Source organism: Rhinopithecus roxellana, chromosome 20 (assembly GCF_007565055.1).
Source record: "Rhinopithecus roxellana isolate Shanxi Qingling chromosome 20, ASM756505v1, whole genome shotgun sequence".
In the NCBI taxonomy this organism is placed as follows: Eukaryota; Metazoa; Chordata; class Mammalia; order Primates; family Cercopithecidae; genus Rhinopithecus; species Rhinopithecus roxellana.
In genome coordinates this window covers 74,286,810-74,299,375 of record NC_044568.1, presented here as the reverse complement: position 1 = coordinate 74,299,375, position 12,566 = coordinate 74,286,810, and the positions used below count along the sequence as shown (strand labels likewise).

General features: G+C 49.5%; 1 protein-coding gene across 2 annotated transcripts in view; it reads right to left on the bottom strand.

Moving 5' to 3' along the window:
• The window catches only part of ABCC1 (ATP binding cassette subfamily C member 1), a 192,732-nt gene that overhangs the window by 38,871 nt on the left and 141,295 nt on the right, over positions 1 to 12,566 (bottom strand). For both annotated transcript variants that reach the window (XM_010370871.2, XM_030924928.1), the window contains one exon: positions 682 to 772. In XM_010370871.2, the coding sequence (XP_010369173.2) occupies positions 682 to 772 (91 nt within the window). The remainder of the gene's footprint in view (positions 1 to 681; positions 773 to 12,566) is intronic.

Sequence of the window (12,566 nt, the reverse complement as noted above, 5' to 3'; positions counted from 1 at the left end):
ATGTTGGCCAAACTGGTCTTGGACTCCTGTCCTCAGGTGATCCGCCCACCTCAGCCTCCCAAAGTGCTGGGATTATAGGCGTAAGCCACCATGCCTGGCCAACTTAGCCAATTTTTAAAAACTAGTATGGTTAACATACTGCATAGGGTATAAATCCCTGAGGATCTAAGGAAACCCTCTATAATCAAACACAAGCATACTTCCTTTTTTGTAGAGATGGGGTCTTGCTGTGTTGCCCAGTGTGGTCTCAAACTCCTGGTCTCAAGTGATCCTTCTGCCTCAACCTCCCAAAATGCTGAGATTACAAGCATGAGCCACCACACCTGGCCTTGAGACAGTTTTAAATCGAATGCTGCTTCATAAAGCCTGAACCTTCCAGGCCCCACCAAGGGATCTGAGCAAAGACCCACACCATGTAGGGAACATGAGTGTCAGAAGCATGGACAGATGGTTAAATCATGAGGCATGGGTGACTCGTGCCACCTGGCAAGAAGAGTGCCACATTCCTTCTTTGGGCCTCTGTGCTCTGAAAAGCAAGGTCTTTGGAGGATTTGGGAGGGGAGGCAGAAAGACCAGGCCTTCCAGGACCCCAGGGGGCCGAGGCCTTTCTTTTGTCCCTCCACTTGTCCTCCTGCTGACAGGCCAGGGTCCTCGGGTTGGGGCCACCCTCCCCGCTCTTACCTCTGCAGTTGCTTCCCTGCACTGTCCGTCACCAGCATGCCATTCTCCATTTGCTTTGCTTCCTTCCCTGGACCACTGATGCCCGTGACCCCTGGCAGAAGAGAGACAAAGGGGGTAAGTGGGGTTAATAAGCCAGATGCTAAAACCAAGGGCAAGAAAAACCAGCCAGTACAGGGAGGAGACAGCAGAGCACCTGGCCGCCAGGACGATGGGAAATAGGAGACCTGCTCTGCAGAGGCCACGGACAGGCTGTCTGGTTGTGGGGCAGGTGGTATCTGGAGTTCAGTCCCTCGGGGCAGGGACAGTGCTTCGCAACTGTGCAGAGAGCTCCATCCACTGAGGGACCTGGGCCTGAGCCAGCATCCTGTGACAGCAGCAATGGGTAAAACGCAGCCCAGAAAACAGTAGCTCTGCTGTGTTAAACTCACTTCCTAGGACCAGGATGCAAGGAACTACACGAGGGAAAGGGCATAGCCCCCTGATTCCCAAGCACTGCAAGAAGAGGTGATACTCAAAACAGACAACCAATTTGACAAGGGCATCAGCCAACAGGCAGAGGCCCAGAGACCCCTGTAGTGCCAGGAGTTAACCCTTCAGTTCCCAGACCACAGAGAGGTCCCAAGAGTTCAGGGTAAAAGGTACCTGGGGCAGTGGCTGTCTCCACAGTAATAAGAAAATATTTAGGCCGGGCGCGGTGGCTCAAGCCTGTAATCCCAGCACTTTGGGAGGCCGAGACGGGCGGATCACGAGGTCAGGAGATCGAGACCATCCTGGCTAACACGGTGAAACCCCGTCTCTAATAAAAAATACAAAAAACTAGCTGGGCGAGGTGGCGGGCGCCTGTAGTCCCAGCTACTCGGGAGGCTGAGACAGGAGAATGGCGGGAACCCGGGAGGCGGAGCTTGCAGTGAGCTGAGATCCAGCCACTGCACTCCAGCCTGGGCGACAGAGCAAGACTCCGTCTCAAAAAAAAAAAAAAGAAAAAGAAAAAGAAAATATTTAACATTTGAACAACTGGGGAACCGAGTTCTGTCAACAACCAGGTGAGCTTCAAAGTAGACCCTTCCCTGGTTGAGTCTTCAGATGAGACCCCAGCCCTGGCAGATGCCTTGGTTGCAGGCTCAGGAAGGACATTGATAAGGACACCAAGGGACACGGCAGCTGGATATCTGCCCTGATCCCAGGAAGAATCCACCTGGCATCAATAATCATCACCAGAACATCAACAATGACAATGACAGTCAACATTTATCAAGGGCACTCAGGCATCATGCTGTGTCAAAACAGATCATACCTCTTTCCCGGTTCACAATAACTCAGTGATGATGATGACTACTGCCCCTACTCTGCACTGACTGCCTCATTCTTTGGTGCCAGGAGAGAAAGCAGCACAATGTAAGGCATGAAAGGGCTGACCCAGAAAAGGTGGGAGAGGAACCAGGACAGAAGATACAAAAGGGATAAATATGCAGCCAGCATCACGGTCAGGGTGACCCTGGGAACATGCTAGGGTGACCCTGGGAACATACTCAGGTGACACAAATAAAAGCAGACCTAAAAAATGCAAAGTCTCGCAGAAACGGCCATGCCTGGAGACACAGACACACCTGGAAGGGAAGAGGGGGCTGCAGATCATTCCTGGACTCAGGGAGGCGCTCCATGCCAGGGATTCTCAGTCTTGGTTGTGAATGAGTCACAGGGGGCTTTGTAAGTGAGCAGGTGGCGGTCGGGCACGGTGGCTCACACCTGTAATCCCAGCACTTTTGAGGACGAGGCAGGCAGATCACTTGAGGCCAGGAGTTTGAGACCAGCCTGGACAACATGGAAAAACCCCATCTCTATTCTAAAAATACAAAAATTAGCTGGGTGTGGTGGTGCGCACCTGTAATCCCAGCTACTTGGGAGGCTGAGGCACTAGAATTGCTTGAACCCAGGAGGCAGAGGTTGCAGTGAGCTCAGATCGTGCCACTGCACTCCAGCCTGGGTGACAGAGCAAGACTCTGTCTCAAAAATAAAAATAAAAAATAAAATAAAAATAAAAAATCTAACAAACATTCATAAAAGAAAAAAAAAATTAAAAAATGAGCAGGTGCCCTTGTGTCTAGCCCACTCCCTGCGGTGATTCTGAATTAGAGCACGCTCTGTTAACTGATGTGTGGGAAGTGCTCTCTCATTTCCTGGCTGTACGCCTTGGGGAAATGATAAACCTCTCTGAGCCTCATCTTCCACATCTGCAAAACAGGAACAGCAGCAGACCCAACCCTCATTCGCAAGGGGATGAAACGAGATCGCACGCAGGGCCTCATGCGTGTGTTCAGTGTTGGCACGGCGAGTGTTCAGTGATGGCAACCCCTTAAACACGTTTTCCAGAGAACTACAGGCATAGCCAGGAACTGAGAACCTCTGCTTTAAACATTCCCTTTAATGTCAGCATCTGTTTTGTTTTGTCTAAACTAACTAAACACTAAATTAAGAAAACAAACAAACAAAGCACAAATAGCCACATCACCCAGGAAGGAAGAGTGACACCAAGCAGGACTTCCTATGCGGCCAGTTCTCACACACATGTGTAACACTGGGAACCGGCCAGGCCCTTAACCATCTTTCTCTGTGCAGGAATGTGAATGTTCCAGAACACTCCTAGGGACCTCCATCTGGAGGTTGCATGCCAAAGAGAGCCCCCTCCTCCTACCAGCAGCCTCAGGCCACCCTCCTGTACGTCTCAGCCTTCACTTCTCCTGTTCCTCACTGAGTGCAGCCACCAGGGTCAGTTGCGAGCTTCAGCAGGCACGCAGTGCTCGCTAAGGTTGCAGTGGGGCCTACTAAGGCTGTCTCACCCTCTCAACCCACCAATTAGCCCACAGGTTGAACTGCGCAGCTGGAAAATTTCACTTTGCATGGGGTAGGACCGAGCCCCTAAGAGGAGGAATCTGAACATCAGTTAGTCCACCATCCTGTCAGCCTTTGTTTTTTTTTTCTTGTCTTGAGACAAGGTCTTCTCTGTCGCCCAGGCTGGAGTGCAGTGGTGCGATCTTGGCTCACTACAACCTTTGCCTCTTGGGTTCAATTGATCCTACCACCTCGGTCTCCCAGGAAACTGGGATTACAGGCATGTACCACTGCGCCTGGCTAATTCTTTTGTATTTCTAGTAGAGATGGGGTTTCACCATGTTGGCCAGGCTGGTCTCAAACTCCTGACCTCAGGTGATCCATCCACCTTGGCCTTCCAGATTGCTGGGATCACAGGTGTGAGCCACTGCTCCTGGCCCCCTGTTGGCCTTTTGAAGGAATCAGCTCTCCCTCTTCCTACAGCCTTGGTGGGCCTGTCAGTCAGGGTGCCTCAGATTCCCCTAGCCAAGGTGGACACCGTCCGAGATTGCCCCATGAAAGCCCCTCTCCCAGGACTTGAACCATCATCAGTGGTCTACAAGGACCAAAGACAGTTAGTTCATCTGTCCTAGAAGAGTCTGTCTGGTCCCAGAGTCCCCATTTCCTGAGTTCTACTGGCTCGGTTCTGCCTTTGATTCATGAGTTACCCGGTATCCTTCCAGGAAACACCCTTTTTGTTTAAGATGGCCAGATTCAGCTTCTGTTGCTTTTTAAAAAAAGCCCTTGGCTGGGACCCTCAGTCACACACTGCCGAAGGCAGGAGGGACAGGTCCACTCTGGCCACTGGAATTCCACTAGGTGACACCCCTCCTCAGGGCCCTCCACCACCACCTGCTGCAGTTCCCCAACAGGCGCTGATCATGCTGCATTGTCTGGGCCCATGTGTGTCTTGACTGTGCCCCAGGATGCATGGGTGGCAGCTCACACTCAAACTGTTGCCATTTATTATCTATCCACTGTGTGCCAGGCACTTCATAAGCACGGTCCCCTCGAGGCGTGCTGGCCATGGTAACGTGACGCATGAAACAGTAAAGTTTAGCCAAGGTCACCAGTGACAATAAAGGGATCTGGGGACTCAGGCCGCATCCCCCAGTGCCAGCCTCAAAGCCAGATACGCAGTAAGTACCAAGTACCCAGTAAATGTGTGCTAAATGAACCAATGAACAACCAGGGGGGTGAAAACCCAGACATCCAAGGGCACCTCCGCAGACATGCAGCAATGGTCTCGGCCCGTCTCTGGCCTCATTCGATGAGCAGAGCCAACTCTAACCCAGGCAGTACTGACCTGCTTCCTCCTCGTCCAACACTTTGCTGCCTGAGAATTCAGAAGACCCAAGATATTGTTAAGAAGCAAAGCAAAACTCCCACCCTAAGCCCCTAACTAAATAAAGAAGGGGCTGTCTTTTCTAAAGGGGGAGGGGCAAAATGGCTGAAGGGTCTGCTCCATTTGTGCCTCAGTTTCCCCATCCCACACGTGCTGGGTGGATCTGGGACAAGCACACTGCCGAAGACCAACCCCTTTCTCCAAAGTCATAATTGTGTTGGATTTTTGTTTGTTTAAGATGGAGTGAAACACTCTTTAGCCCAGGCTGGAGTGAAGTGGCATGATCTCGGCTCACTGCAACCTCTGCTGCCCAGGTTCAAGCAGTTCTGTAGCCTCAGCCTCCCAAGCAGCTGGGATACAGGCGCCTGCCATCACACCCGGCTAATTTTTATATTTTTAGTAGAGACGGGACTTTGCCATGTTGGCCAGGCTGGTCTCAGACTCTTGACCTCACTGATACACCCGCCTTGGCCTCCCAAAGTCCTAGGAATACAGGCATGAGCCACCACGCCTGGCCAAAGTCATAACTGTGTTTAACCATAAATAGAGCTACACAAATAATGCAGACCAACCTTCAGTCTTCACACCTGTTTTTACAGCAGGAAAGGGAAAGAAAGTATTAAGAGTAGGCAGGCCAGGCAATGACACTGGGAGGTGGCATGGGCATCAGCTCCAACCCCTTTGAGGACAGACATTGCTTATGAGAGGGGCTGGCCTCATACACAGCCAGATGCACATGTACCCAAGAGGAGAAGAGCAGGTGACTTAGCCCAGATATCACCCTGGACCCTCCCAGGCTGCGATGGGGGCTTCTTCTCTGGGATTTCCCAGGCCCTCAAGCACTCCTCCATCACTGCATTTAGCACTGTGATACTCTTAATTGTTTGGTGTTTGTCTCTCCCATCAGACTGTGAGCTCTCAAGGGCATGAAGTGGGTCTTATCCATCACTGTATTACCAGCACCTGGCACAGCAGGTGGCCAAGTGCAGTTACACAGGATGCACACTGCACAACTCAAGGTGGGGGGCACCATTCCACACAGAGGCTCATGTACCAGGTGGCCTTGTGGCACACAGCAGGCACTCTGTACACACCTGGCAGACAGATGGACAGACTGACAATTGTATGGCCAACTCAAGAAGCAGTGCTCACTTCCCATTGCCAGAGGGGCCCCTCTCACAGCCAGGACTGAGAAAGCTGGTTTCTAAAGCAGACCTGAGAGGGGTCCACTCCTGTTTTCTCCTAGTCTGAGGTATTTATGCTGCTGTGTAAACATCCAAAGCCCTCCGGCCTACCCATTGCTTATGCAGGACGTGCCTTGAACAGCTAGCGTGAGATACATCCACTCAATTATTTAACACATTTATCGAGTGTCTAACTATGTGTCAGGCTCTTTTCTTAGTCCTGGGGATGGAGAGCCAATCAAAAACCCCTCAGAGCAGCCAGGTGCGATGGCTCATGCCTGTAATCCCAGGACTTTGGGAGGCTGAGGCAGTTGGATCACTTGAGGTTCAGAGTTCGAGACCAGCCTGGCCAACATGGCAAAAAGCCATCTCTACTAAAAATACAAAAATTAGCCGGGCATTGTGGCATGCATCTGCAATCCCAGCTACTTGGGAGGGTGAGGCAGGAGAATCACTTGAACCCGGGAAGTGGAGGTTGCAGTGCGCCGAGATCACGCCACTACACTCCAGCCTGGGCGACAGAGCAAGACTCCCAAAACAAAACAAAACAAAACCCTCAGATCTTAAATTCCAAAGGAAGAGATCAACAAGAAACGAACAAGTAGATCCATAATTTACTCCAGGCAGCAATAAGTGCCACAACGAAATCAAAGCAGGGAAGAAGAGGGAAACGAAGGCTGGGGGCCAGGGTGGAGAATGCTACAAAGTAGTAAGGATTATTTCTCTCTTTATTTTTTAAAGCAGACACAGGAAACTTGTAATTCAATGACTGTCACTGAGTTCATGCAACTACTACGTGTTGGTTTTCAGATGCTGTCAAGCCAGGTGCTGTTTCTACCCTTGACCCACGTTAAGTGCCACCTTGAGTCTGTGTATTCCGCTGCCAGCCCTCTCACTGTTTATTCTACCAACACTGCCTTTACTCAAGAAGGTTCTGGAACTCTGCTTGGGCGAGGTCCAGCAGGCCAACCTCCCCGGAGGGAAGAATTTGACTCACAGCTTTACAGTCAACGCCTCATTTTTGACCAAAAACGGCATTCACTGACTGCCTCACCAACCTCCTCCCCTAGCCTCAGCACAGAAAGCTCTTCATCCTCAAAAGAGGAAGAAATCCGGCCTCTGAGGACAGCCAGAAGGAATGTGGGGTCTGTACGATGAACTCTCTCGGCAGCTGCTCTGTGCTGACAACCAATTTCTGTAACTTGGGGAGGTGCCTACGGCCCATGGTTAAGAAATCAAAGGTGGCAGGAGATGAGAAAACCTGTCGATATGCTCTCAATCTTGTCAAGGGAAAAGGCCTAGGAAGGAAGGACAGGTGAAAAAGATGCCATAGCTAACAGCAGCTCCCTTTCTGGGTGGTGAGGGCGGAAGGATGTTCTTTTTCGGGACCTTTTTGTTTTTTTTTTGTTTTTTTTTTTTTTTGAGACAGAGTCTCGTTCTGCTACCCAAGCTAGAGTGCAGTGGCACAATCTTGGCTCACTGTAACTTCTGCCTCCCGGGTTCAAGCGATTCTCCTGACTCAGCCTCCTGAGTAGCCAGGATTATAGGCACCCGCCACCACACCCAGCTAATATTTTTGTTTTTCGGTTTTTTTTGAGACGAAGTCACCCAGTCTGGAGTGCAGTGACGTGATCTCGGGTCACTGCAAGCTCCGCCCCTTGGGTTCACGCCACCGTCCTGCCTCAGCCTCCCGACCTTTTTGTATTTTTAGTAGAGATGGGGTTTCACCATATTGGCCAGGCTGGTCTCGAACTCCGGACCTCAGGTGATCTGCCTACCCCGGCCTCCCAAAGTCCTGGCATTAAAGATATGAGCCACCATGACCGGCTTTTTCCTGATTCTTTGTACTCTTCTGTAGTTTACAAATGTCTATCATGAGCACACGTTGCTTTTATAATCATTAAGAAAAACTCAGTAAATACTTAAGAGGGAAAAATATTTGCCATGAGGTTAACAGATGGTTCAAGCAAGGTGTTGAAAAATGGCCACATGCCAGGTGCCGTGACTCATGCTTATAGTTCTAGCATTTTGGGAGGTCCAGGTGGGAGGATCGCTTGAGCCCAGGAGTTCGAGACCAGCCTTGGCAACAGAGTGATATCCCATTTCCACAAAATAAATAAATAAATAAATAAAAATTTTTAAAGGAGAAAAATGGCCACATTGTTGGAATAAAGGTCCTTCTCCCAAGAGGACGAGGGAAGAAGTCAGCAGTGTGAAGTCGGAGCATACAGGGCTTCTTGCTCTTGGTGCTTTGGATGTCCTGGCCAGGGGATTCTCTGTCATGGGGGGCAGGGTAAGGGGGAATTAGTCTTGAATGTTGTAGGATGTTTAGTGACATCGCTGGCCTCTACCCTGGTTGCCTGCCAGGGGCAAACCTCACTACAGTTGTGACATCCAAACATGTCTCCAAACACTGCCAATTGTCCTCAGGGTTGGGGGCACGGTGGGGGCAATTTGCCCCCCATGGAAAACTACTGCTCTAGGTATTAGCTTCCTAAGAAAGAAATCAGAGTCATAAAGATGAGTTTTACCTTTCAGGTATGAAGGTTAATGAGCCATTTTTTAAAATCCCTTAAAATTTTTTTCCCTTAGGTGGCCTGAGGTAATATGTGAAAATGGTTCACTATTCACTCGATCCAGAAAACCCCACAGAACCATGCAAATTAAGAGGTTCAAATCTTTGTGTTCACTTTAAGAACACTTGTGAGACCGGACATGGTGGCTCATGCCTGTAATCCCAACATTTTGGGAGGCTGAGGCAGGAGGATCCCTTGAGGCCAGGAGTTAGAGACCAGCCTGGTCAACATGGTGAAACCCTGCCTCTAGTAAAAACACAAAAATTAACCGGGCATGGTGGCATATGCCTGTAATTCCAGCTACTCGAAAAGCTGAGGCACAAGAATTTCTTGAACCCGGGAGGCGGAGGTTGCAGTGAGCCAAGATCATGCCACTGCACTCCAGCCTGGGCAACAGAGTGAGACTCTGTCTCAAAAAAAAAAAAAAAAACAAAAAAAACTGAAACTGTCCAGGCTATCAAGAGCATGCATATACAAAAAGCCATGAAATATCAAAAAGATGCCACTTTACAGAAACAACGTGTACCATTTTGACGTTACAATGGTGGAGGTGGCAGGTGTGCCCAGGCCAAGGAGTAGGGCTGGCCACAAGGTCGGTGGCCCAAAAACAGTGCTGAATTTTTGCTGCACATGCTTAAAAATACAGTCATGCTGAACTTAAGGGTTGAGATGCAGATTCTCTGGTCTTTCAGCATATCCAACTGAACAAAGCACCTAAGATGTGCCGCCGGACCTACAGAACTCAGCGTCGGTTGGATTAACCCATACGTGAGCTCACCCTGCCACATCCAGATGATACTGCCTGAAAGGGAACAAACTGTTCCTAAACTGGAAGGGGAGGCTGCACGGAAGAAAAATATATCCCAGGAGAAATGGAAGAAATAAAAGCTTATGGCATGGGAATAAATAACAAAAGGAATGCCATTAAAAAGTTAAAAAAAAAAAAAAAAAAAAAGGAGCGAGCGAGAGAGAAACAGTAAAAAAGATGTATCTTAGAAAACAGTAAACTGAGTATCCCAGGAGAGAGGTCGGTACCGCCCCCGTCACAAGCCTTGGTCCTGTCCATCTCCCCTCAAGGACCCTCCCAAACCAAATACCAACACTCACCCCCGCTTCAGACTGGGTGTTCTAAAAAAAGAGCCGACTAACCCAACAAGGAAAGAAGTTCCCCTTTAGGAAGAGCCAAAAATGTGGTTTAAACAAACCCAAGGTCACCGGCACTTCAAGTTGGCTAAGGCTCCCTGATGTCAAGACTGTACAGCCAGGGCCCCTCCGGAGCAACGGAAAAGGGTGGGTGGTGGGGGAGGGGGGTGCCCCAGTTTGATGTAAGACCCACTGCCAAGGACTTCTATGTATCCTCAAAGGTAGGAGGTGGGGAGGTCAAACTGGGGAAATGAGGTCAAACGAGGTGCCAGGGTGGTGGGCGGCATTTGCATCGCCAAATTAAGTGCTGACGTGCACAAAAAATAATAAAGCAACTGGCAGCCTCCCATGTTCTGTATACACTGCTTGGATACTCTAGCAGCTGGGAAAGGAAGTGGCGGCCGGAAACTATCTGGGGCCAACAGAGTTTAAGGACATTTTTTGCTCACCTGGATGGAAGGGTAGAGAGAGAGATCTCACATTGGGCAAAAGATTCAGCTAAACCCACACATTTTCAATTAGAAAGCACAAAGGGTATTTTCACCTAAAAGTAGCCTGCCAAGCAGGTCAGTGAAAAAGTCACCAAGAAGTTGCCACAACCCATTGCTCCAGCTAAGAGATAGACGAAGGGGGATTCTGCAGCAAGAAGAAACAGGCTAGACTCAAGACACAACTTCCCAACCACAAGGGAATGAACACGCAGAAATTCAATCTAATCAGAGAATTTAAAAGCTGAAGGGAATGTCAGCTATCACACACTGGCAAGAAACAAAAATACAACTTTTTTTTTTGAGCCATGGTCTTGCTCTGTCACCTAGGCCCGATGGAGTGCAGTGGCATAATCTTGGCTCACAGCAGCCTCAAACACCCAGGCTCAAGCCGTTCCCCGACCTCAGCCTCCTGAATAGCCGGGACTACAGGTGTGTACCACCACCCCAGCTAATTTTTGTATTTTTAGTAGAGATGAGGTTTTACCATGTTGGCCAGGCTGATCTTGAACTCCTGACCTCAAGTGATCCATCCACCTTGGCCTCCCAAAGTGCTGGGATTACAGGCACAAGCCACCACGCCTGGCCAACAACTTTTCCTTTAAAATCACCAGGGCTCATGACAGCAGTATTCACAAGGGTCAGGAAATGGAAGTCACCCGAATGTCCACCAACCAGTGAATAGATCAACACAGTGTGTGGTCTATCTGCACAATGGCATATTATTCCACAATAAAAGGAAATGAAGCTACAACTCAGTTGAACCTTGAAAACATCACGTTAAGTGTAAAAGCCGCCAGTCACAACATTCCACCTATTGTGATGCCATTTATATGAAATGTCCAGAATAAGCAAATCTAGAGACAGAAAGTAGATTAGTGGTTACCTCGGGCTTGGGGGATGCTGGGGAAAATAGGGAGTCATGGCTGATGGATTGGGGTTTTTTTGGGGGGTAATTAAAAAAAAGTTCTAACCTTGATTGTGGTGATGGTTGGATTGTGTGATTTAAGTGGGTTAACTGTATGTTGTGTGAATTTTTGTTTTGTTTTGCTTTTTGGTTTTTTTAGTTTTGTTTTTGTTTTTGAGACTAAGTCTTGCTCTGTCACCCAGGCTGGAGTGTAGTGCCACAATCTCGGCTCACTGCAACCTCCGCCTCCCGGGTTCAAGCTATTCTCCTGCCTCAGGCTCCCTAGTAGCTGGGCCTATAGGCATGCACTACCATGCCAGGCTAATTTTTGTATTTTTAGTAGAGATAGGGTTTCTCCATGCTGGCCAGGCTGGTCTCGAACTTCTGTCCTCAGGTGATCCACCTGCATCGGCCTCCTAAAGTGCTGGGATTACAGGCATGAGCCGCTGCGCCCAGCCTACGTGTGTGAATTATATCTCAAGAAAGCATTTATTAGAGACCACTAGGACCCCTGCAGACAAGGAGCTCCCACTCCAGGCAGAGGATGAGAAACTCAGAGACCAACTTGAGAACTGACCCTGCCAGCAGATGCTGTGTATCCTGGGGCTGGTCACTTTGCCTCTCTGACATTCAGTGGCTTCCCAGGGCAGTCAGACCAAAACTCACCTGGAAGGCCCTGTAGGACGATCACTGTGCTGACCTCTTCTGCTGCCCCCATGTCCTGGCACACCATGGTCAGGCCACACCAGCCTTTTTGTTTGGTAAACAAAGTGAGCTCATGCTGGTCCTGAGGCCTTTGCACTTGCTGTTCCCTGTGCCCACAACACTGTTCCCAGATCTTCTCCCTACTGGCTCCCTCCCACACTGATGCAACCTCCCCAGAGAGCGATTCCTCTATCCCCTGCCTGAATTGCCACAAGGACACCCATCACTCCTCAGCCCATGGCATTGCCTTTTATTTTTTTTCACCTTCATAGCACTTAATAGTATCTGAAACCTTTTTTTTTTTTTTTTTTTGGTAGAGGTGGGGTTTCAGTATGTTGGCTAGGCTGGTCTTGAACTCCTGGCCTCAAATGATCCACCCACCTTGGCCTCCCGAAGTGCTGAGATTACAGGCGTGAGCCACAGTGCCTGGCAAATTTTTTGTATTTTTTGTAGAGATGAGGTTTCGCCATGCTACGGAGGACGGTCTCAAACTCCTGGGCTGGAGCGATCATCCTGCCTCAGTCTCTCTAACTATTGGGATTACAAGTGTTGGGAACTACCATGTCTGGCCCTGCTAAACTGCTTTATGAGAGAGGGAAATGAAGCTCAGATGGATCTGAAGGGCAGGCCTGAGGTCACACAGCTGGGGAGATGAGCGACCAGGGACTG